This window comes from Hemitrygon akajei, chromosome 26 (assembly GCF_048418815.1).
Source record: "Hemitrygon akajei chromosome 26, sHemAka1.3, whole genome shotgun sequence".
NCBI lineage: Eukaryota > Metazoa > Chordata > Chondrichthyes > Myliobatiformes > Dasyatidae > Hemitrygon > Hemitrygon akajei.
The window spans coordinates 35,600,683-35,628,411 of NC_133149.1; the positions used below are offsets into that span (position 1 = coordinate 35,600,683).

Sequence of the window (27,729 nt, forward strand, 5' to 3'; positions counted from 1 at the left end):
AGATAAATGTTTAAATTTCAAAGGTTTTGCAGTAATTAGTTAAAAAAAAGTAATATATTTGGCTCAGACAAAACAATCCAGATATTTAGTATAAAATCTGCTATATTTTTGTATCATTTCATTTCCATACAGAACCACTCTTAACATGACTATTGCATTAAGTCACTCAAACTTGCGTATAGTATTAGATTTCAACCATGCCATGTGAGATGCTCCTGGAGAAAGAAAGACAGACAGATTTATATAGAACCTTTTACCTCAGCATATCCCAAAACAACTTGTATTCAATGAAAAGACAATTGCCCAGACCAGGCTTCTCTGGTCTTCTTCAAAATAATCCTGAGAGATGTTTTATTATGTTCGCATTAGCAAATGTACAGCCTTGGTTTAATACCTCCTTCAAGGTACAGCAACCCCAAGGTATTAACGGCAGAGTTTTGCGTCAGTTTCTCCGAGTTATGTGGTGACCAATCAATAGAGAGGGAGTACGTTAAAACAGCTACCTTTTCAAGTAGGGCTGCGACATTGGTTTATAGACGGCAGAGCTTTGCAACAGATTACGAGTTGTGCTGTGGCCAATCAACAGAGAGAAATTGCATAAAAACAGCTACCTTTTCAATTAGGGCTGCGACATTAGTTTAGACGGCAGAGTTTTGCAGCAGATTACAAATTGTGCTACGACCAATCAACAGAGAGAAATTGCATAAAAATAGCTACCTTTGCAATTAGGGCTGCGACCATGGTTTAGATGGCAGAGCTTTGCGGCAGATTATGAGTTGTGCTACGACCAATCAACAGAGTGCGTAAAAATAGCTACCTTTTCAATTAGGGCTGGTGACCATGGTTTAGACAGCAGAGCTTAACGGCAGATTATGAGTTGTGCTGCGACCAATCAACAAAGAGAGTGCGTAAAAACAGCTACCTTTTCGATTAGGGCTGAAATCATGGCTTAAATGGCAGAGCTTTGCGGCAGATGCTCTGAGTTGTGCTGTGACCAATTAACAGCAAGAGTGCGTAAAAATAGCTACTTTTTCAATAAGTCTACGATCGCGGTTTAAACAGCAGAGCTTTGCGGTAGATTCTCCGAGTTATGTGACAACCAATCAACAGCGAGAGAGTGCGTTAAAACAGCTACCTTTTCAATTAGGGCTGCGGCAGAGCTTTGCGGCAGATTATGAGTTGTGCTGTGATCAATCAACAGAGAAATTGCATAAAAACAGCTACCTTTTCAATTAGTCTGCGACCATGGTTTACACAGCAGAGCTTTGCGGCAGATTCTGAGTTGTGTGGTGACCAATCAGCAGAGAGGGAGGGCGTAAAACAGCTACCTTTTCAATTAGGGCTGCGATCAAGGTTTAAACAGCAGAACTTTGCGGCAGATTCGCTGAGTTGTGCTGTGACCAATCAACAGAGAGGGAGTGCGTAAAACAAGCTACCTTTTCAATTAGGGCTGCGATCAAGTTTCGAACGGCAGAGCTCAACGGCAGATTGAGTTGTGCAGCGACCATTCAACAGAGAGAGAGAGTGTGTGTAAAAACAGCTATATTTTCAATTAGTCTACAATCATGGTTTAAACGGCAGCTTTGCGACAGATTTTCCGAGTTATGTGGCAACCAATCAGCAGAGATGGAGTGCGTAAAAACAGCTACCTTTTCAATTAGGAGTGGGATCATGGTTTAAGTTGCAGATTCTCTGAGTTGTGCAATGACGAACCAACATAGAGACTGCGTTAAAAGAGCCATCTTTTTCAATAAAGTCTGCGATCAAGGTTTGAAACAGTAGAGCTTTGCAGAAGAGTTGTGCAGCAACCAATCAACAGAAAGGGATTCATTAGAAAGGGTGAATAAAACTAATACAGCCATTCTTTTGAGTGTGCCAGTCTTTAGTGTCTTTGGCTCATCAGGCCTAGGCAAGATCAGGTAAAGTACCTAGCAATTTTCTCTTTTTGTTCTTATGTGTTCATTCCTTGTCTACTAGGGCATAATCGTGTAGTGAGAATAGCTCCAGAAGCAGTATTTTGTATTGTGTGGGATGTAGGAAGTCTGGGAGACCTCCACACTCCCAGAGAAACACATCTGCACCAGGTGTACCAAGCTACAGCTTCTGATAGAACATGTATATTAAGGAGCTGGAGTTGCAGCTTGGTGACCTTTGATTCATATGAGAGAATGAGGTGGTGATTGATAGGAGCTACAGAGAGGTGGTCACCCCTAGATTGCAGGAGACAGGTAACTGGGTGACTGTCAGGAGGAGGGGAAATGCACAGCCAGTGCAGAGTATACCTGTGGCAGTTCCCCTCAAGTATATAACTTTAGATACTATTGAGGGGAACGACCTACCGGGAGTGCCAAAGTGACTGGGTCTCTGACACAGAGTCTGCTGCTGTGGCTCAGAAGAACAGAGACATGAAGAGGAATGCAGTGTTGATAGGAGATTCTTTACTCAGAGGAACAGAGACAAGGTTCTGTGAGCATGATAGACACCTGGATGGGATGTTGCCTCCCTGGTGCCAGGATCAGGGATGTCTCAGATCAGGTCCATGGCATTCTCAAGAATAAAGGTGAGCAGCTGGAAGTCTTGGTGCATACTGGCACCAATGACATAGGTAGACAAGGGGAGGAGGTCCTGAAGAGCGATTTTAGGGAGCTACATAGAAAACTGGGAAACAGGACCTCCAGAGTAGTAATCTCTGGATTGCTGCCTGTGCCATGTGCCAGTGAGGGTAAGAATATAGAGATTTGGCAGTTGAATGCATGGCTGAGGAACTGATGCAGGGGGCAAGAGTTCAGATTTGTGTATCATTGGGATCCCTGTACAAAAGCAGGTTACATTTAAACCAAAGGGGCTCCAATATCTTTGCGGGCAGGTTTGCTAGTTGTTTGGGAGGGTTTCAACTAATTTGGCAGGGGAATGGGAACCAGAATGATAGTGCCAAGGATGCAGTAGCTGGTTTACAAACAAAGGCTATCTGTAATGAGACTCCTAGCAATGAAAAGTTGAATACAGGACAAAATTGCAGTCAACAGGATGAGTTGCAATGTAAACTGCAGACAAAAATTGAAAGGGGTGAATACAGGACTGAAGGCTTTGTATTTGAATTCATGCAGTATACAGATATAAGGTAGATGAACTTGCAGCACAGTTACAGATTGGCATGTATGATGTTGTATGCATCACCGAATCATGGCTGGGATATACTTTGTATTGAGAGGATAGGCAGGAGGGCAGATAGGGTAGCATAGCTCTGTTGGTAAATAAAAAAAAAAAAAAAAAGAAATCAAATTAGAAAGAGGTGACATAGGTTCAAAAAGTGTTGGATAGTTGTGGGTAAAGCTAAGGAACTACAAGGGTAAAAAGGCCCTAATGGGAGTTATATACAGACCTCCAATCAGTAGTAAGGATGTGGTCTACAAGTTACAACAGGAGATAGAAAATGCATGCCAAAAGGGCAATGTTAATGGGAGATTTCAATATGAAGGTAGATTGGGAAATTCAGGTTGGTGCTAGATTGCAAGACGGGGAATTTCTAGAATGCCTATGAATAAGTAATAGGATGCACTGAATAAGTACTTTGCATGTCTTCAATCTTGAGAAACTGAAAGGTTTGAAGGTAGTTAAGTCACCTGGACCAAATGCTTTCCAACCCAAGGTTCTGAAAGAAGTGGCTGAAAAGATCATGGAGGCTTTAATGATCCTTCAAAAATCACTAGATTCTAGAATGGTTTGGGAAGACTGGAAAATTACAAATGTTACTCTACTCTTCAAGAAGGGAGAGAGGCAGGAAATTACAGGCCAGTTAGTCTGACCATGGTGGTTGGGAGGATGTTAGAATTGATTGTTAAGGATGTGGTTTCAGGGTACTTGGAGGCATATGATAAAATAGGCCATAGTCAGCATGGTTTCCTCAAAGGAAAATCTTGCCTGACAAATCTGTTGGAACTCTTTGAAGAAATAACAAGCAGGACAGACAAAGAATCAGGTGATGTTGTGTACTTGGATTTCCAGAAGGCGTTTGATAAGGTGCCACACGAGACTGCTTTTTTTTAAAACTCACGAGTGGTGAGTGCATGGAATAGGCTGCTGGCAAGGGTGGTTGAGGTGAATACGATAGGGTCTTTTAAGAGGCTTTTAGATAGGTAGATGGAGCTTAGTAAAATAGAGGGCTATAGGTAAGCCTAGTAATTTCTAAGGTAGGGACATGTTTGACACAACTTTGTGGGCTGAAGGGCCTGTATTGTGCTGTAGGTTTAAGTTAAGAGGCCATGATATTACAGGAAAGATACCAGCATGGATAATGCAGTGGCTGATTGGCAGGAAGCAAAGAGTGAGAATAAAGGGAACCTTTTCTGACTGGCCATTCCACAGGGGTCTGTGTTGGGACTTTTAAAAAAATTATATGATGGAATTGATGGCTTTGTTGCAAAGTTTGCAAATGATATGAAGATAGGTGAAGGGGCAGGTAGTTTTGAGGAAGTAGAGAGACTACAGTGTTGGGAAGTGTACAGTCATTCATTTTGGCAGAAGAAATGAAAGGGTAGACTATTTTTTTAAATGGAGAGAAAATTCAAAAATCTGAGGTGCAAAGGGACTTAGAAGTCCTTGTGCAGGAAGGCAAATTCATTTCAAGAGGACTCGAATATAAAAGCATGGATTTTATGTAGAGGCTTTACAAAGCACTGGTGAGGCCTCATTTGGGAGTATTGAGAGCAGTTTTGGGCCCTTTATCTTAAAAAGGATGTGCTGACACTGGAGAGGGTTTAAAGGAGGTTCACGAAAATGATTCCAAAATTGATTGGTTTGTCATATGAAGATTGTTTGATGGCTCTAGGCTTGTATTCACTAGAATTCAGAAGAATGAGCGGTGATCTAATTGAAACCTATCAAATGGCGAAGGTCTTATTAGAGTCAATGTGGAGAGGATGTTTCTTATGGTGGGAGAGTCTAACACCAGAGAATACAACCTGAGAATAGAGGGGCGCCATTTTATAACGGAAATGAGGAAGAATTTCTTCAGCCAGGGAATGGTGATACTGTGGAATTCTTGTCACAGGCAGCTGTGGAGGCCAAGTTTTTATTACGAATATTTAAGGCAAGAGTTTGATGGATTCTTGATTGGTCAAGGCATGAATGGATACAGGGAGATGGTAGGAGATTGGGGTTGAGGGGAATAATGGATCAGCCATGAAACAATGGAGCAGACTCAATAGGCCAAATTCTGCTCCTATATCTTTTGGTCTTGTGGTCTAATATAGCATTTTCTCCATATTACAGTGTGAATGTTGGTCTTGCTTTTGTGCTCAACTCCTGAAAGTAGTATCTGAACTGTCGTGGAAAAATTATAAACTGAGCACTGCTCCACTCATTTATAACGAATGTCATTTTACCTATTATAATGTATATTTATCAAGTTGATTCATACTCAAAGATCTAGATAAACAGTAACCTAAAAACACTGTAGGACTTCGTTTAAACAGTGGATCATACAAGTGAGTCATACCTTACTCACTGGCAATATGCCAACAACTAAAAGTATGGGTTTGAATTGCTGTCATAATTACATACTGCACACTGGCACAATTTTTTCAGCTAATACATGGGTCAGAATACAGGAAAAAACAGTATTTCAACAAAAGATTTAACCATGTGAAATACCCTAGAACACTTTCTACATAATATTCAGGGAAGATGGAACAAAATCTGATAAGGTCTGAAATGACTGAGCCGAAGCTAAGATTTTAAAAAATCAAAGACTTTTTGTTACAGAAATAAATTTCTGAACGCTATCCTGCACTATGGAAAAAGGTCAAGATGTTCATTACTACCTTTCTGACATGATATTTAGTGCAGCATCGTTTCAAAGCAATGAAACAGACTGCAAATTACTGAACTTGGGGATCTGAGACTGAGTGACATTCAGCCTGATATTGGGAAGCTGATATTACTGCATCAAGCCCAACTATCTCATTGAACAGTGAAAAAACAAAGTAGCGAATAGTTGGAATGCTAATATATACTCTAAACCTGTTGAAGAAAATTTTTACTGTAATTAAAGAAATTTTATTTGTCACTGCTTTGAATTTGCAGTTCCTATTTTCTTTCACTGTGCACTGTAAATCAAAATTCTTTATAGTTTTTATGTGATGGCCAGAAAGGGAGAGGGGGTCGCTGGGTATGTGGGTCTGGGTGCCAAGGGGGGCAGTAACCCAAAAAAAGTTTGAAACTACTGCCATAAATTATCAAGAATGCAAGCCCTTTTCAGCCACTGCTGCCTGAGAAAATTGACTTGCAGAGGAATGTTAAAACTGTGGCCTTTTAATTGACTTTAGATTTTGCCAACATGGTTTCAGATTAGCAGGCAGTTCAAAGTTATTACTGACCACCAAATAAAATATGAACTCAGAATGTCACAATTCCCAACAGCAGCAAGATCAAAAGTTTAAGCAGAAACACATGATCAAAACCTTGGATCTCAAATCTGTAACTTGATTGTTATAATGAAAGTAGACTTTGATTCATATTGGTGTGAACTATAATGATCAAACAAAACTGGACCAGTGACATTTTGCTATATTTGCAACAATTGGTACATATCCATTAACCAGAGATACAGATGTAGAAAATGTATTCAAGTAATGACAATGGTTACCTTTCAAAGACTGTATGGCTAATCATGTAACTGTCCACTCACAGAGATGATCAAACAAATTCTGAAAAATTCAGATGTGCTCATAGCAGTCAGCAAATTTTTAAATTTACATATGTAGTAATGTTGTTGTGAAGGGAGAGCGGAAGGGAGATACCATAGAAGTGAGCCTTAAAAGGCTAACAGGTTACTAGTTTATTTTTGTTTCTCAACAGCAGCAGCTCATTCTTTTTCTGTTGTTTTCAGACCTGATATAATCTTTATCAATCTCCTTTTACTTATCAACAATACTGCACAAAATATTGGTGAATCTGTTGATTTTCACAATATTAAAAATTTAGAATAGTATCTATTTTTGAGCAGGCAATTGGCATGAATTCTTAAGTACTGTTGATGAATGATGACTGTGGCACAGTAGGACTCATGATTCTTGTGCTAATGTTGCAATTTTATAGTAGAAAAATAGTTTACAATTCAAAAGCAAGAACCCCATTGCCTGTATACAATCAATAGCCACATTATTAGGTACCTCCTCTGCCTAATATAGTAGCCACCAAATATGTTTTTGGTCTGCTGCTGTAGCCCATCCACTTCAAGGTTCGGCGTGTTCTGCATTCAGAGGTGCTCTTCTACACATCACTGCTGTAACACGTGGTTATTTGAGTTACTGTCACCTTCCTGTCAGCTTGAACCAGCCTGGCCATTTGCCTCTGACCTCTCTCATTAACGACGCGTTTTTGCCCACAGAACTGCCATTTACTATTATGCATGAAAATCACAAGAGATCAACAGTTTCAGAGATACTCAAATCACTCTATATGGCACCAACAATCATTCCATGGTGAAAGTTACTTAGATCACATTTCTTCCCCATTCTGATGTTTGGTCTGAACAACAAATGAACCTTTTGACCATGTCAGCATACTTTCTTGCATTGAGTTGCTGCCACATGTTTGGCCAATTATATATTTGCATTAACGAGGTATACAGGTGTACCTAATAAAGTGTATGTGCTCAGCTAATAATCTTTACAAGCACAAACAAACACTTATTATGGAGGCACGTATATCAACCTGCTGGGAAAACCATTTCTATCTACATATACTAGAAATTACTGAGAAAAAAAATCTTTTGGAAAAACATTTCATATTTTATACACTAGAATGAAGAACTGGTATAGTGGGACTGCAGGTCAACCTGGTGTATTACTGCTCCAGCAACCTGGACACAATTCTGAACTACAACACTGTCTCTGTAGAGTCTGCGTGTTCTTCCTCCAACCGTGAATTTCCACCAGGTGCTTTGGGCTCCACTCATATCCCAAAAGACTGATTGTACACATGCTAATGCAAATTACTCCTAATGTAGGTAGATAGTAGCAGAATCAGGGGCTATCCATGGAAATTTGACAAAGAATAGTTTTCACAGAAATAAGGGGGAGGATCAGATTACTCTGCATGAATTTGATGGGCTAAATGCCCGATGTCATAACAATTATCAAAAATAAACCATTTCAAGGCTTTTCTTCTCACTCAGCCATCTAATTTCAAAATTTAAACCTTTAATTTTATTCAGTTAAGAGCCTTGTATTTGCATGCCCACTTAGTATCAAATTTCAGCAAAAATCTCACAGATGCCTTACCTTGAGTGAGCAATGAGCAACATTATGGGGATAACAAACCGGACCCTGTTCTCATTGGATCCATATAACATCTTCCACTGGAGGCCACAGATATTTTTCAGTAACCATCCAGTAGCTTTTTTCTTCAACTTTTATTAATCCATGTATGTTAGAGCTAAATGCCACATTCAAACTGATATCCTGATAATTAAACATGCAAGCTTTTGAGCAGAATGATAAAGGGTTTCAGTGCATTTACCATTGAGTTACCAAACGATTAGACATTTCATACTTTGTCACAAAATTATGTACTTGCCTGAAAAAGTCGGGTGAAAATGTCAAATTCAAAAACAGAGATGAAGTCATTACATGTCAGATCAATGGTAGATTTCAAGGCCATTGCCTCCAGACCAGAGGTGATTGGATGAACATCATGCAAGGCTTGTCGAAAAACCTTCCAGTGAATAATGGTCCTGGCACAGAGAGAAGACACAGGCAGATCAGTCAGCATACAAATTACCAAATGCAATGGTACAGAACAAAGCAGGTTGTTGACAAGCTATAACTTCAATCCAATGCATCTCCTATTTTCATTTATAAAATTCAATAATGTTAATTGTCCTTTTCAGTGGCACCTATCAATCTACTTTATGGTTACTTTAGCAACCTATATTATGTGTTTTATATTTATTGAAGGTGCAAGTGCCATTGTAACTACAGTTCCCTACCTTCCAAGAATTACTGAGATTGTAAGGCCACAAAATAATATATTGGAGGTGCACATGCTACTAACAACAGCAGTTTAAATTAAGAAACTCAAAAGGGACCATGGGAGAAAAGAAATTCGTGGGCTGTTAAATTTCTTATATAAACTTGTTTCAAAGTACCACCATTTAGTTCACTATATAAATCTTTAAACATTCAAGTGCAATGTGGCATTCTCCTTACGGACAATCTGCTTTTCTCTGCGAAAATTGTAATTTTTGACAGTAACATTAAAAAAATTCATAGTTCATTATACAAGAAAATTACTGATCACAATAAACCCAAATTCTAGCTTACATTAGAATGTCATAATTTTTTTAAAAACACAGATTAGATTGAAACACAAAGTTGTATTTTCAATTAACATTCAGTCCTGATTTAGCTCATCTTGACGAAGGTACCAACTGCAAAATTACAAATGGAATTTTCCATCTCCAAATTAAGGGCAGAAAGTACACACTGATTTACAGTTCTAACCAGCTGACATCTAAATGTCTGCTCAAAATGTGCATCTGGGGCAGCACCTAAAATGGCACAGATAGTGTCCACAGCCAACCGACAATCATAGTGTCAGTTTACACATAAAATGCAACTTGGGAAAAATATCAGGGAATAACCAATATACGTGAAGCCAATGCTTCGCTAATGGAGAATAAAGGACAAAAATATTTTATATAAAGGATGGCCAAAGCTAAAATTACAATGGATAAACAGACATTCATACCAATTAGGTCACTGGAGTTAACACTGTGCATTATGGATCATCACTGAAATGCACAAAAGAGATGCCAGCTATGAAACTGGTGCACATTGAAGCCTGCAGATACCAGAGCCACAAGAGCATCCTGGGCAGCTGAGATGAAACCAGATGCCACAAAACTCTTCAAAAATCATCAACAGGCCTATCAGATAGTTCAAAATTTAAAAATTTTAATGCTTCAAACACACATGTGACAGTACAAGCAATATCATGTACATCTGGTATCCAAAATTCAAAGACTTTTCTTTAAAATAAACATAACAGTGACAGGTGTGCTTTCTAAATTTTGACTTTCTTTGCCTATTCTACACACAAATTACACATCTGTGCAGCATTTTCAACTACTTGATGATCTTATCATGAAACACTTGAACTCTTAGTTTGCAGCAGCAACAGCACTATTGACATGCTGCTAACTTAACACTCTAGCCTTCTAAATTCATGAACATTTTACTCAAAATTCAGACGCAGAATAGCAATTATGGCGCAGGTGAGCAACAGATCAAGTCCATAACAGCTCCTGTTTCTATCCCTCATCTCATCTGTGGCCCCTCTCATAGTCAATAAAAGCATCCACCTCTAATATTTCTCCAGTCTTTGAGCTGAATAAAGCCCCACATGCAAGGTTCCACTCTTGTCCATTCAATTATTGCTAGAAAATCATTAGCAATATTTTCTGTTCTTGTGTAGTTAACTTTAGTCTTCCAAGGATCCATCTGATGCTGTCCCTCAAAGAAAGTGTAAGTTTCTAGATGCATCTCTCTTCACCCCTCATTAGAATGCCTCTAACTAGTACTACTGCATGAACAGAAATCTAAAAAGAAATATGTAAATGTCTTTGATATGCTTCAAAAATTCCATTTCCTGGACATCAACTCCAACTGATCTTCTGATAAACATCTATACTTGTTTGCAATTTTGACATCTTTATATAACCCCAAGATCATCTCCAGGAGTGCCTCAGCATCTTTTCTAAGATACAGAAAATAGTAATGGAAAGTAACAAAGATACTTCAATTAAAAGTAAAACCTAAAGTGTTAAGGAGCATTCTTACTGGTTTTTTAACATATGTAAAATCATTTGAGAATGTTCCACATTAAATAATGCGTAGCAGTGCAGCTGGTCACATAATACGAGTCTGAACATGATTCCAATCAACACTGCATATGTCACATATGCTACATCCTTGAAAACAAGCAAAAAGAAAACAAACATTGAAAATAACTGCCTGGCCTCTGTATTCTTTACTTTGGCATGAAGCCTTCCAAGTAAGGTCAACAGATTGCTCTTCCAGATCTTGTCCAACTGGTTGGGGTTCTCCTGAGGCCTGTTGTCAAGCTGTAGTGTTTCTACTTAGCAATGATCTCCTACACAAATTCCATTCCTTAACCACTGATTTCAACTAAATCCCCGGTCACCATCTACCTGTTTTCAACTTTAGTATCTTATAGGTCAGCAGGAGACGCTCATGGAGTGAGCACTGTTTCAGATTCGCTCCATAACCTTTACTTTTTTTAACCTATGATCACCCTTATTTAACTTATTTTTACCTACACCAAAAGATTCTTGCTACTTTTTTGGACTTAGCTTTAAGAGTTTATTGTGAATTTTTGAAGAAATGAATACAGAAATGGCTCTTAGATCTAAAGGGCGAGAACCTGGGAAGGATCCTAATGGGAACGGGAAGAAGAAAAAGACTGATCCTAAGCGCACTGAATTGACTTATGAAATGTTATTGGAGGTTTTAAATCAAAAATTTGAAGCACAACGACAAATTTTTAAACAAGGTATAAAGGCTTTTCAAGATTATATGGATAAGACGGATTCAGTAGTTAACGAGCAGCAAGTTCTAATCGCAACTCTGCAAGAAGATGCTCGGAAGCGAGACTTGATAATTGAAAAACTGCAGCAGAACTTACTTTTGACAATTAAACAGGTGGAAACACTTAAAGCCAAGAGTGTCGACTTTGAGAATCGGTCCAGAAGACAGAACCTACGCATACTTGGTCTCCCGGAAGGTATTGAACAAGGGGACCCCTCGAAGTACTTTGCTCAACTTTTAAAGGATGCGTTCCCTTCTGTATTCCCAGACAGTCCTCCGTTACTCGATCGCGCTCACAGAATTATGCGTCGATCACCAAGTGCTTCAGCTAAACCACCGGTTGTAATTGTCCGATTTCACTATGTGCATGTTAAAGAGCAACTTATTCTTGTGGCTCGGCGTGTAGGGATGGTCAAATTTCAAGATCACAATTTTCGATTAGTAGAAGATTTTAGTCCAGAAGTAATGAAGGCAAGGCTTCTTTTTAAACCTCTGATGTCCGAATGTTATGAGAAAAATCTAAAACCTGCGCTCTTATACCCTGCGAAGCTCAGAATTTCGCCTCCGAATGCACCACGGTGTGTTTTTTTTTCTACATCTGAAGCGAGAAGCTTTCTGAATGAGAACTTCCCTACTGCTACAGATTCTCATCTCTAATAAATGAGTGATTTTGATCGTGCAAGATGGTTTTTATTTCCAAAACCAGATTTTGTTTCTGGCTATTGGTGTAGGTTTACTCTATATTTTATATTCTAGTTAAAGTTTTTTTTCGACATACTAATCTTTTTATTCAACTTACTTCAACCACTGTACTTTATCTTTGGTCATTATTATTAATCCTTCGAAGGTGAATTTTTTTTTACTAAGATGGCGGTTTCTTCTCTAAAATATTTTTAGCTTTTTTTTTGATTTCACCATTTTTTTTTCTCTCGTCTTCCTATAATGCATCTCTTATCACAGTTTAAATTTTTTTTGGTTTGTTTGGGTTTTAACCTGATTTATAAGTTACTAGTGATTATATTCTTTTTGGGTTTTTTTACTACCAATTATATTAAGAAGTTTGGTTTTAGTATAGTGATTTTTTTTAGAGTTTGGGTGGATCTTTTTTTTAAATCCTTTATATACGGAGTTGTCTTCTGCTGATATGGGGGTAGATTTAGTTTCATCTGTCCTTTTTCCTAGCCGTTTCCTGGCTGGGGTGGTCTTTTTTTTCCTTCTTGGGTGGGGGGTGGGAGCTCTTTTTCTAAATCTTATGTTTCTTACATTAGTTTTTTTTTATTTTTTCATTTGGGCTGATTTTAAACTACTAAAATGTCCGCGATGTCGTCACTTCCAGGTCCGCCCCTTATTTTTGTTCCTCTTCCGGGTGCATGAGTTCATAATTTGGTTAACCCTTTATATACCAAAGGGTTGATTTAGAAATATGGCTCAGACCATTAACTTTGTCTCTTGGAATACTAATGGCTTAAACTATCCGATTAAACGGAAAAAGATTTTCAAAGTATTCCAAAGACTTAATGCTCATGTTATTTTTGTACAAGAAACTCATGAGAGGAAAGAGGACAATTATCGCTTTTTTAGGTTTTGGAGGGATCAACAGTATCATTCGAATTCGAATGCCAAAGTAAAGGGAGTTTCAATTTTTATTAACTCCTCTATTGCATTTGTCCAACATGATATCTTTTTGGATCCGAATGGTAGATTTTTGTTAATTACTGGCTTACTTTTTAACAAAAAGGTTGCTATGGTTAATGTTTATGCTCCAAATGTGGATTGTCCCGATTTTTTTAAGTCCTTATTTACTTCTCTACCTAATCTAAATGAATATAAGTTAATAATGGGTGGTGACTTTAATTGTTGTTTAAATCCTTTGATGGACAAATCTATATCTACTCAGACTTTACCTAATAAGTCGGCCACTTGTATTAACTCTTTTTTGACTGATAATGGAATTTTTGATATTTGGAGATTTCGGCATTCTAAGGACAAACAGTTTTCATTTTTCTCACATGTTTATCATTCCTACTCGAGAATTGATTACTTTTTTATTGACTCTTGTTTTATTCCATCGGTAATTGGTTGTAATTATGATATTATAGCCATCTCTGACCATGCTCCATTAAAACTTTCTATTAAATTTACGGATACAGCTTCTAGTGCTAGACAATGGCGATTTGATTCTAACTTACTGCAAGATCCGGATTTTATTAAATTTATGAAGGAACAGGTCGATTTCTTCTTTTCAACTAATTCCACGGAGGATATTTCTTGCGGAACACTTTGGGACACTTTTAAAGCATATTTACGTGGACAGATTATCTCCTACTCTGTTGGTCTGAGAAAACGCATTAAGAAGGAAACTCTTTTATTGGTTGATAAAATTAAAGAGATTGACAAGAAATATTCGATTACTCCTAGTCAGGAGCTTTACAAACAAAGGGTTGAACTTCAAACGGAACATAGTTTATTACTTACATCTTCGATTGAAAATCAATTAATGAAAACCAGATCTGATTTTTATATACATAGTGATAAATCGGGTAAACTGTTAGCTAGTCAATTGAAGAATGCTTTGGTTAAACGTCAAATTACTAAGATCCGTCAGCAGAATGGGGATCTGACAGTTAACCATGATGAGATAAATAAATCATTTCAAGATTTTTATACCTCCCTGTATCATTCCGAATTCCCTCATGATCGTAATACCATGTGTGATTTTCTTGGGAAATTGAATTTTCCAAAATTATCATCAGATGATCTTTCAATATTAGAAACTCCTATTACGGATGCAGAAATTAAAGGGGTTATTTCCTCTATGAATTCTGGGAAAGCACCAGGTCCAGATGGGTATACAGTAGAATTTTTAAAATGTTTTTCCGCTACTCTTTCTCCTTGGTTATGCAGGGTTTTTGAAGAAGCAATTCGATTGGGCAATTTGCCACAATCTTTTTATAGAGCTTCCATTTCTTTAATATTGAAGAAAGATAAAGACCCTACTGACTGTGCATCCTATAGACCAATATCTTTATTGAATGTAGATTCCAAGATCTTTTCCAAGTTACTGGCATCCAGGCTGGAGAAGGTATTACCCCAAATTATTTCGGAAGATCAAACCGGTTTTATTAAAAATCGCTATTCCTTTTTCAATGTTAGGAGATTATTGAATATTGTTTATATTCTGAAGTGCTATGTGAAGGAGTGTGTCATTTCATTAGATGCGGAGAAAGCATTTGATAGAGTTGAATGGCCATACTTATTTAATGTGCTTGAGAAGTTTAATTTTAGTCCGACATTCATTTCCTGGATTAAACTGATATATCATACTCCAGTAGCCTCGGTGCTTACTAACAATCAAAGATCTCCCTTTTTTCGTTTATTTCGGGGTACTAGACAAGGCTGTCCTCTTAGTCCATTATTATTTGATATTGCTTTAGAACCCTTGGCAATTGCTATCAGAGAATCACAGAACATTTTTGGCATTAATCGTGGGACAGATATACATAAGTTATCATTATATGCAGATGATTTATTATTATTTATTTCTGATCCTGAGAAATCCATTCCTGCAGTTTTATCATTGTTGACTCAATTTAGTGATTTTTCCGGGTATAAATTAAATCTTAATAAGAGTGAATCGTTTCCTTTAAATAGACAGGTTCCAATTTATGGAAATTTACCTTTTAAATTAGTTAATGACTCTTTTATTTACTTAGGGATTAAAATCACAAAAAACTATAAAGACTTATTTAAGGTTAATTTTTTTACCCTTAATCGATCAGATTAAATGTTTGTTTACTAAGTGGTCACCACTATCTTTATCTCTGATAGGTCAGATTAATGCTATTAAGATGGTTATTTTACCCAAGTTTTTATATATATTTCACGTGGTACCAATTTTTATTCCGAAATCTTTTTTTGCTAATGTTGATTCAAAAATTTCCTCATATATATGGCAGAATAAAAATCCTAGGTTAGGTAAAATATATTTACAGAAAGCAAGGAAGGAAGGTGGATTGGCATTGCCTAATTTTAGATTTTATTATTGGGCAGTTAATATCCGATATTTGATATGTTGGTTAAAGGATTGGGATATATCTTTTAGCCCTCATTGGGTGAACCTGGAAATTAAATCTGTGCAAGGATTTGCATTGGGTTCTATTTTAGGGACTTCTCTTCCCTTTGCTCTTTCTAAATTGCCGAAACGAATTGACAACCCGATAGTTAAACATACTTTACGTATATGGTTTCAATTTCGGAAATTTTTTGGGTTGACTCAGTTTGTTTTAAATATTCCTATTGTATCCAATTGCTTTTTTTATCCTTCTACTATAGACCAAGCTTATTCAGCTTGGAAGACTAAAGGATTACTACGATTTTCCGATTTATTTTTGGATAATTGTTTTATGTCTTTTGAGCAATTATCTAATAAATATAATTTGCCTAGATTTCATTTTTTTTAGATATTTACAGATTAGGAATTTCTTAAATACTGTACTTCCTACTTTTCCAAATTTTGTGTCTTCAGGTATTTTGGAGAATTTGTTTGAACTAAATCCTTTTCAGAAAGGGCTAATATCAAAACTTTACAGTATAATTATGAAGATACGTTCAGAGCCCTTTTATAAGACTAAAAATGATTGGGAAAGAGAACTTAACCTTACTATCCCTATTGAGAATTGGGATAAAATTCTTCAATTAGTTAATACATCATCTATATGTGCTAAACATTCATTAATACAGTTTAAAGTTGTGCACAGGGCTCATATGTCCAAGGATAAATTGGCTCGTTTTTATTCCTATATAAATCCTATTTGTGACAGATGTCATTCTGAGATAGCGTCTTTAACTCATATGTTCTGGTCGTGTCTGCTTTTGAAAAAATATTGGAAAGATATTTTTGATATTATTTCTGCGGTATTGAACATTGATTTACAACCTCATCCTATTACTGCAATTTTTGGTTTACCAATGATGGACTCACTCCATTTATCCTCTTCCGCTTGTTGAATGATTGCATTTCTTACATTAATGGCTAGAAGATCTATTTTGTTGAATTGGAAAGAAATTAATCCTCCTACCGTATTTCATTGGTTTTCTCAAACTATGTTATGTCTAAATTTAGAAAAAATTAGAAGTGGTGTATTTGATACTTCTATTAAATTTGAAAAGATATGGAGACCATTTATTCAATATTTTCATATGATGTAATATGACCCTGTTCCAAGCCTATTTGTTTTTCCAGTTTCGATTTTATATATGTTGAGAGGATCGGAGTTGACGACACTGATGATTTTGTATTTTTGTGAGATATTATAAACAGCCCTTTTTTTCCCATTTTTTCTTTTTCTCTTTTTTTATTTTCTTTCTCTTTATTAGTTAGACTATTAGATTAGTTTTTTTTTTGCATAATTTTTTTTCTTTTTTTTCTTTTTTATGTTTTTAAAAAAATATATATTATGATATACCTAGGTTTGCCTTGTTTATCTGTATATTGTATCATCCATGATTTGGGAATACTCATTTATACTGTAATCATTGCTTATGTATTCTTTCATGTTCAGTTGAAATGTGTATGTTTGTAATCCCATTATCTATGTATCAATTTTATTTTGTTGATATTAATAATAATAAAAAGATTGAAAAAGAAAGAAAAAGTATCTTATATGATCCTAAGGAGATCTCCAGATGTTTCCATTACTATATCTGCTTCAGCCATGCATATTTCCTCTTCTAATTTGGGCTTAAATAACCCAGAAGCTTGGTGTATATCGAGTCACCACTGCCTTCTGGTGCCAGTCCAGCATGGCTTCACCTTATTGTCTCTGCAATTCGCATAAATGGCAGGTGATACATCTGTTGTGATGGGGTACCCATCTATATTTGCTTGCATCCCAGTACTCTTCCTATATTTTTTTTAATTCTTCTAGCTCTAGCAGTGTTCTTATTGGGAAGCAAGCTCAATTTTGTTTTCTCAATATGCCCTGCAGTGGTCAATTTTATAGGCTAAAATGCTGAAATAGAGGTGTAACATCCACGGTCTATGCCTCTGTTCGGCATTTGAAGGCCAGTAATGTGGATGAGTGGATGTTGGGCTCTGTCATGTCAGTGGGTCCCAGAATCAGATACCTATGTGAGCAGGAGGCAAGAGGGTTGGTGAGTCAGTAAACCCAGAGATTGAGCCTGGAGTTCAGGCTCCTGTCATTGGCTAGTCCGGCAATTGAAGTCAAAGCCCAATGGCCAAAGCATGGAAACAAGAGACCCAGAAGCTTGCCCCTGTGTGAGTGTGGGCGGGTGGGAGAGAGGCTTATATTTGCTTTTGTTGTTTTGTTACTTGTTGTGTTCTGTGTTGTTCTGTCAAGCATTGATGGCAGAATGTGTGATGACACTTCCGGGCTGTTATTAATGCAAACAACTCTTCACTGCCAAGAGAAAATCTGCAGATGCTGGAAATCCAAAGCAACACATACAAAATGCTGAAGGAGCTCAGCAGGTCAGTCAGCATCTATGGAAATTAATAAACAGTCAACATTTCAGACTGGGACCTTTCTTCAGGACTTCAGGTCCCGATGAACAATTTCAGCCCAAAACATTGACTGTTTACTTTTTTTGAGACAGACAGACAAAGAGACAGAGTCTCTGTGTCTGTGTGTGAGAGAGCAGCACCTTTCACAAGCTGTCCTTTAAGCCTGCAAACAGTATCTGATGAATGATTTTACACTGAAAACTGCAAATTAATCCAATTACCAGATACATTGTCCCATTCAGATCAAACCAGACTAATTTGATTTTTTGCCCAGAGTCTCTCTGTATAAAACTGACAGTTCCTTTAATCGGTACCTTTCTAATGATTTGCAGGTGTTGCATTTCTGTATGACCCCGATATCTCCATTCACCCTTGCCCAATACATTTTTCTCTTACACTGCAGAGAGAAGAATTCACTCCAAAATATGACAACACTTCTGAGCACTCTGAAATGCTCACCCACCAAGAGCTTTGTCATCTGACCAAGTTCATTACCTAGTACTAGATCAAGTATGGCCTCTCCTCTCGTCAGCCATTCCACATACTCTGCACACTTAAACTCTGCTCATCTATACCTTTTGTTCTACAAAGGTATCGGTCAATATTAGGGAAGTTGAAGTCACTCGTGAGACCAACCCTATTATTTTTGCACCTTTCCAAATCTGCCAATTTATCTGCTTCTCTAGTATCTCTGTTGCACCTGCGGGTCCATAGAAAGATACTCCCTTCCTGTTTTTTGATGTCCACCTGTACTGACTCATTGGATGACCCCCTCCAAGAGGGCCTCCATTCTGCAGCTGTAATACTATCCCTGGTTAGCAATGCCTCCCCCCAACCCCTCCTCTTTTTACCTTTCTCCCTATCCCTTTAGAAACGTCTAAATCTTATAAACTCCGATAATTGATTTCAATCTCTGGGGATTTGACCACTTTAATATGGATCCATATCTTTAACTTTCTTTCTTGATACACATGTTCCAGACTATTGGTTATGCCTTTTCTATCTCCCCACCCATCCCATCTTCCTCCTTTGGTGATCAAAATATCCACTCAGGACACCACACATATCTCATATCTCCTGACTCCACACCAGGACTTCCCATAACTCATCTCCAAATTCCTAGACTTGAGACTCAACATTTTCCTTAGCAACTGAATCTTTGACTTCCTGACCAACCAACCACAATCAGTAAGGATAGGTACCAACATCTCTGCCATGATTATTCTCAACACTGGTGCACTCTCAACACATTGCTGCATCCTCAGCTCCCCAGTCTATGTACCTTTAGCACATGGCCAGATTGTGCTCTAACTCCATCTACAAGTTTGCAAATGATACCACTGCAGTGGACCATATCGCAAAGATGAGCCAGAGTACAGGAAGGAGAAAGAGCTCAATAATGTGGTGTCATTATAACAACCTTCCCTCAATGTCAGCAAAACAAAAGAACTGAGCATTGTCTTCAGGTAGGGGGACAGTGCACAAGCTGCTGACTTCAACAGTACTGAAATCAAGAGTTTCATGTTCCTAAGAGGGACTACCAATAGCCTGGCCTGGTCCACCACATTGATACCACAGCCAATAAAGTTCACCAACACCTCTAATTTCTCAGGAAGCTAAAGAAATTTGAAACATCCTCTTTGACCTGCACCAATTTTTAATTGATGCACCATGGAAAGGATCCCATGCAGATGTATCACAGCTTGGGCTGGCATCTCCCCTGCCCATAACTGCAAGAAACTGCAGAGTTGTGGACATTGCTCAGCACATCACAAATACAAGCCTCCATGGACTCTCTCTGCTCTTCTCACTGACTCAGTAAAGCAGCCTGCATAATCAAAGACCTCACCCAGCACCAATGTTCTCTCTCTCTCTCTCTCTCTCTCTCTCTCTCTCTCTCTCTCCATATATATATATAAACTTTTAAAAACCACATACACATCCATCAGCCCCACCCTCAAACCTAATCCTAAAGTCCAAGGGGGCACACCCAGATTAACCCTGGCCACACCACCACAAACCCGATGACTTGTGTAAAGAGGAGCAAGATCCAATAAAGGCAAGTGTTGGACCTGGTTAATGAAGTCGTGGGCCAGATCAAAGTTGCAGGGTTGCATGACACTGAATCTCAAGTGACGAGATCAAGCAGCACAACAGGGATGAATCACCCACTGCCCACATACTCTGAACACAAAATTATCAAAACCCCAGAAAAATAAGCAACTTTCAGAATCAGAATCAGGTTTAATATTACTGGCGTAAGCTGTGAAATGTGATGTTTTGAGTCAGCAGGATAATAATAAAAACTATAAATTACATGAAGTATATATTTAAAAAAGAAAATTTAATTAAAGTAGTGCAAAAAGAGAGGGGGGGAAAGAGTGAGGTAGTGTTCATGCCCATTCAGAAATCTGACGGCAGAGGGAAAGAAGCTATTCCTAAAATGTTGAGTTGATAACTTCATGCTCCTGTACTTCCTCCTTGATGGAAGCTATGAGAAGAGGGCATGTCTTAGATGATTGGGGGTCCTTAATCTTGGATTCCAGCTTTTTGAGGTATCACCTTTAGGTGCCCTGGATGCCGGGAAGGCTAGTGCACACAATGGACAACTTTCGGCAGCATTTTCCGATCCTGTGCAAAGGCCCCTCCATACCAGGTGGTGATGCAACCAGTTAGAATGCTCTCTACAGTAACTCTAGAAATTTCCAAGTGTCTTTGGTGACATACTAATCCCCAATTTTTTTTTATGATTGTATAACCCAGGAACTAACAGCTGACTATTCAGCTGCTTTACATTGCCTTTGTCACAATTTTTAATACAATGAGGTGAAGGTTAGTCAATAGATGAAACTGTAACATTGCACATGTAAACTCCGAAGATCAAGGTTACAGTATTCCAGAGCTAGTTTTAACCATTACTTTTAGATGACATACATTTTTCTGATTACCCAAATGCACAGGAGGATTACAGATAGATCTGTGGGGTTTTGTAACAAGAAATTTAAGTATCATTGGAACCACTTTGGGCTTCAATAAGCTTGAGTAAGGAAATGGTCAAATGACAGTGAAGTGATTCTGATTTTGGTAGGATTATAAACATGGTGTTTAGCTCAGTTGTATATTATAGGCTACTGAGGCATGACAGCAGTGAAGTGTATACTCAAGATGAGCTAGGTAAAAAGGTAGCATGAAAGTCCGCATGAGTGGAGGGAAGCAACATGAGAGCATATTTTAGAACAGGAAAAATAGGTAGAAAGAAATAAGTGTTTTGATGAGGGCTGAAACAGATGAATGGGACAGGACAGGAAAGACAGAATTCGTCTGCACTAGATCAATAGCATAAACTAATAAATGACAAAGAGAAGAAATGTAAAACATGCATCTTCAGTTTGACAATTGAAATATGGGATTTGGTGTATGAATAGTATCTGGATTTGACAAACTACAACAGGAATCTTTAAAATTAAAATGTGGTCAGACTATTTGGTGCTGAATTATCAGGATGCAAGGCTAATCTCTATGTTGCAGCATGGAGAGCAAGAATTGAGATTTTTGGGGAAAGAAAGTGAAACTGGAGAAAAACTAAAAATAAAGAGAAATCATCCTAAAATAAAATGTTAAGGAACCAAAACATACAATAACCTGAGTTCAAGTTCAATAGCAACCTGTCTGCTGAGACTGCTCATGACAAAATTCATTAGTAATTTGAAACATGACAAAATAGACTGATTCTGTTTAATGGGGGGGGAAAAATCAACGTTATCATGATGCTGAAAATCATATCAGAAGTAGAATTAAATAACTTACTTTTCTCCATAAGCTTTCCTCCAGAAATCTGCTGCATCTGCTTTTGTGATCCTGAAAGTATCCCCCATGAATATGCCATTTTGGAATATAGCTTTCAGTTCTGCCAACATGTGACTGAATATGAGTGACAGCTTGGTCAAATGTCGTCTGTAATGAGAATAAATACATTCTCGAGACAATTATATTTAAAACCACTTTTTCTTATTAACAATTAAAGGCTAATATGGCAAATTTATTGTTAACATGTAAACAGAAGTTATTAGAATTTCTTTTTAACCTATTGTCCTCTTAATGATAATATGGATTATTTAAGAAACAACTTCTAAATAAATACGTATATTTGGTTATTCATCTGATGATTTCATCACAAGAATGTCCAAACTTGTCTTCACTCATATACGCCTTCAGTATCCAGAGTCAGCAAAATCACATCTTAACCAATTTTAACTTCTTAAATTTAGATGCCGAAGCCTTTCGTAGAATCGCTATCACCAGCACTCCTGAAGCTGGCTAACAGCACAGACTAAGCTGTATTGTATCAGAGAGCTTCCTTTACTATTTTGGCCCTACACCAGAATTAGGTTCGCTGTCAGACAGGAAAGTAGTAAAGGGCCAAGAACCAAAGAGGAGGTCAAGCTCATAAGAAATGCTGCAAATGCAGTTATTAACAGCAACCATAGTGGCTAATCAGAGGGAGGAACTTAGATTCATGTTATTACTGTTGAATAAAAAGGTTGAAGCAACAAATATATTTTGATTACCATCCCATTTCATTATAGTAGTTTTGTCTGCTTACACAAAAATATTCAGTTGCTTGGCTTCAATTTGGATTCCACTACGCATTTATCTGAATCAACGGCGCTTTAAAAAGTAATTTGTTGTACACTGTAGAATTAATTTCAAACTTCAAAAAAAAAACATAAAATGCTGGAAACACTAAGCTGATTTGATTGGACATGTGAAGAGAGAAAACTTCAATGATTCAGGACAATCTGAAGTGATAACATTCTCTCTCTTCACAAATAATGTTTTTCAGACATGCAGTATTTTGATTTTGAGCTTAATTTGTGTATCTTATACTGTTAAGCACATTAAAACCAGCGTTTTAGCATGATGGACTTCCTCTCTAATTCTTTTAACTAACTAAACTTTTGGGCAGAATAAAGAATATACTAAATTTGAATGCCATATTAGGAAGTTACACATTGGAACCGGAAATAAATATTTCAAGCTCACTGAACAATCACAATTTCTCATTTTGTATTATGCAGATAGATTTCAGCTTGACACAGACATGCAGCTTTGTTATAAAATGAGCCCTGAAAGAATAAACAGTGCAATAAACTGACTGAACCAAACCATCCACAGTCTAGTCACATATCACCAGGAATGACATGCATTGCTTTCTACATATTATCACAGCATAAATAGAACATTCAGAGAAAGGCTTTCGATTGCTGACCACAGTAACATGCCGCTCAATGCAGTAATTTTAATTTCTTTATGTACCCTGGCTTATACATATCATCTCTTACAACACTGAGCAGAAGTCTTCCCATTTTAGGGGAAGTGGATGACTTTACAGATATTATGTTATTAGATTCTTTTGTTTGCACAAAAGCTATTTCAGCTGTATAGAAATAATAAGATTCCCTGAAGAACAATGATGAATGGGTAACTTCACTGTTGATTAAGCCTAATGACTGCATTACTATAAATTAAAAGTTTGCTTTTATTCAAAATAATTACATTTTAGAAAATCTGAAAGGAGCAGCTGAGTGACAGCTTGTATCAACAGCCCTTCTGCTGAACATGTGCACTTCTACAACATGGGCCATTATACGAACAGTACAATCTTGAACAACTTTACCCACTTTAGTCAAAATACCAGGATGAATAAAGAGTACCTGTGCAACCATAAAAATTAATAAGCATTGACCAGATAAAACACATCCAAGAAAATTCTCAAGAAACTGCAGGAATTCATTTACAACCTGGAGGCCCATATGGATACGTTCTGAGCTTTGCCTGATTATGTCCACTTGAAATGGATTTCATAGTTTTATGGACAATGCATTCTATCAAAGAGCAAATGAATTATTATTTTAAATGGCTTCACAAACCCTCGCACTATTCAATATAAAGAATCACACAGGACAGAAACAGGCTCAAGTACCTACCATTGCCGATCCCACCTTCCAGCACTTAGCAAGTAATTTCTATTAGGTATGGAATAATTGGTTTATTATTGTCACATGTATCAAGATACAGCGAAAAGCTTTGTTTTGCTTGCCATCCAGATAGATCAGTCTAAACATGGGCATATTGAGATAGTACAAAGAGAAAAGTAGAATAGTGTTACAGAGGAAGTGCAGAGTTATAACATGCAAGGGCCATGATGAAGCAGATTGAGAGATTAATAGTTCACTATTACAGTACAAGGTCTATTCAAGAGTCTTACAACAGCTGGATAGAAGCTGGTCTTCAGCTTGGTGGTGCAGATTTTCAAGGTTCCCGACTGAAAGTAAAATTTATCTTGCAGTGACCAGTAGGATGCATCTACCAACCAGGAGAACATTTAACATCTTTAAATCTTGAATTAGAAGATTACCTATATTCCTATTTTCTTCATTTTGTCTGTGCTTAGTACATCATTTCCCATTTTATGCCATGGTCATTTTATTTAACTAGCTATGTCCTTAACTATTTTTTAAGGAAATAACCTTTTTCTGCATCACCTGAGATAATATAATTCACAATTATTTTCCTATATTGCTGTGGTTTGCATCAGAACGACAGTGCCTCCAGGATGGCAGGAGAAACTGCACATCTGAAAGATAACAGCCTCACCATGGCTTTGAGTTAAATTTATTGTTCATAACTTTTTTCATTGTGAACATGTCCATGGACTATAACAAGGAAGCTATCCTTCAGTGTTGAGTAGAACAGAATGCATTTTGCATCATAATTTCAGAACACTCATTGCCTAGTTTGGCAATTTAGCATAACACACAATTGAATTCCAATATAAACATGTAGAATGACTCCCATTATAAACCTGTAGAATGACTCCCATGCTATACCATCCCTCTGTAACAAACCCAGGCACTGTTTCCTTGACCAGCAACCCTTCACTCCACCACCCCTCCCAAATTGGACTATGCTCAAGTCAAGCTATTCCCTTCCTGTTTTCTGTTTCAAGCAATGAACTCACACTGGTTGTGTGGCATATGGTAAAAACAGCAGCATCACTAAATACACTTATTAATTCAATAATTCAGCATTATTGCAACTTGCATAGAACTACATACAAGAGTTTAGTACGCAAATACCAGCTATTGTCACATGGTTGGCAATTGAGAAATTCACATCACATGCTTCTTGAATGAACAGCAGGTGGTTTTGCGTCTGTAAAACAAAGTTACTACCTTGTAAACTTAAAGCAGAAATTGGTATATACAAGCTGTCGTAAGAATGGGACACAATTTTTAGAATAGTATCTTGGAGAATAATTGGCTATATCTGATGGTTAATTTAAAAAGAACTCGCCTTTTTAAAAGGTGAGGGTAAATTCTTCCTCCTCTCATCTTAAACCCATTAGCTTTACAGGTGCCCCTACACCGGGGGTAAATGCCGAATATCTACCTTATTCCCCTCATAATTTTATAAACCTCTAAGGAATCCCTCAGACTTCTTGGCTCCAAGGAAAACAGCCCCAGCCTATCCAATCTCTCTTTATAGCGTAAGCCTTCCAGCCCAGGCAACACCCTTGAGAACCCCTTCTGTACACTTTCTAGCTCAAACCCACACTTCCTAAGTGTGGCAACTAGAACCACACACAAGACTTGGTCCAGTCACATTAACCTTCTGTATAACCAAAGCATAATATCTCAACCCTTGTATTCAATGCCACAGCCAATGAAGATAAGCGTACCAAACACACCCTATCTGTTCTTCACCACCCTAAGTACCTGTGTTGAATGCAGCCATTTGCCTTTAAATTAAATTCCATCTAACATTCCTTTGCTCACTTTTCCAGTCAATCAATAACCCATGGTAACCTCAGATAACCTGCTTTATCGTCCACTACACCACCAATTTTTATATCATCTGCAAACCATGCCACCTACATTCCCACCCAAGCTCAGCTAAGAGCTGCTGCTTATTAGTGGTAATAATGCACTTGTCAATGATGGGTGCTCAAAATTTATTTTAAAAAGTTTAAAGTTCATCCTACTTTCAGAGCTTACACGATAACCAGACAGCCACTTTGAAATTCAGTCTGCCAAACAAAGGTGGCCAACAAGGTGGCCGAAAGTGTGAAGCTTCAATATTATGATTATCTATGCAGGCACATTGATAAGGACTACAAATATGTGGATTTGTTTGTACAATTCAACTGTAAATGCCATTACTTCCACTCAATTTACACCTGGTTTGAAGCAATTATTTTGCTGATGAATAAGCAATCGCATTTCAATAGACAATACCTTTCAGTCTCAAAGTCAAAACAATGTGGAGAATTTGCTGAAAATCTGAATCTGCAGATATAGCTATACACAAAAAATGATTTGCTCCAAATAGGGCAACGTTCCAAATTCTGCTCTGGACCTTTACTAAATGATCTGATCTCATCTTTGATGAAAGTAAAGCACAGCAATTGGCTTTTGTGATACATATTTGCCAGTGACTACCGACACTATTGCTTCATGTGAGGAACACATTACAGTATTTGTTTTTATTTGTTTTAACGTAGCTGAAGGCACCTGAGGCATTGTGACAAAGCAGTTAATAACTTAGAGGAAGAGTGGATAGTCTGATATTATAACTAAAATAGCATTTAATTTTGAAAGGGAATAGCACTTGATATTGGGAATTTTACCAAATAACAAGTGATGTTGGAGGCCAGAAGTCTGCAAGTCTGAGGCCAAGGACTGGTGGTCAGAGGCCCGGAGGTGGGCGGGCGTGCATGTATGGGAAAGGGGCTTGTTTAGCTATTGTGTTGTTGCTGCTGCTTGTATTGATTTGAACATGGTGGGCATGCTATGTTGACATTGGAATGTGTAACACTTGTAGGCTGCTCCCAGCACATCAATGGGTTGTGCTGGTTGTCAACACAAACGATATATTTCACTGTACATTTCAACATACATGTGATAATAAATGAATCGGAATCTGAAGCACAAGGGATACCATATTAGTCCTAGAAAGAAAAGCATAAAATACACCAGAATAGTTTTCTGAGCCCTAATTTATATAGATGAAGTTTCTGGCATGAAAGAGATATATTTTATTTAATCCAATATAATGAATTCCCATTTTCAAGGCAATCGGGCTCAGCTTTGGCCTTGATCAGGGGGAAAAAAAAAATTAGAGATCATGCAACATCTTCACCCAAGCATTGCACTTCTTAACCCTTCAACACAATTTATTGAAATAAAACCTCAAGCTGCATCAGTGCAGTGTTGAAAGCAGTGTTGAAATTTAATTAATGATTAATAATGAGCAAATATTCTACTTACTGTATTGAACCATTTTTACAGCTTAAAGTGAAGATTAAGAACTGATGTCAATCATTTGGGTTCCAACTGCTACCACTCACTCAACAGCAGTATTATTGAAAATACAAAATATCTCGTCCATACTTAGTCTTCTCTTTTCGTTATGCCTTTAACATATTACAAAGCTTAATGGAGCTAGGCACACATTAAATAATCTAAACTACAGAAAAAGAACTTGTCAAGCACAACATAACCACATTCAGAGACTAGAACTGCAGAAAGCAGA

At 37.5% G+C, this 27,729-nt stretch overlaps 1 protein-coding gene across 1 annotated transcript in view; it reads right to left on the bottom strand.

Moving 5' to 3' along the window:
- cbl (Cbl proto-oncogene, E3 ubiquitin protein ligase) overlaps window positions 1-27,729 on the bottom strand; it is a 147,294-nt gene that overhangs the window by 55,914 nt on the left and 63,651 nt on the right. The window contains 2 exon segments of the mRNA XM_073029876.1: window positions 8,581-8,737; window positions 21,943-22,089. Coding sequence (XP_072885977.1) covers window positions 8,581-8,737; window positions 21,943-22,089 — 304 coding nt within the window.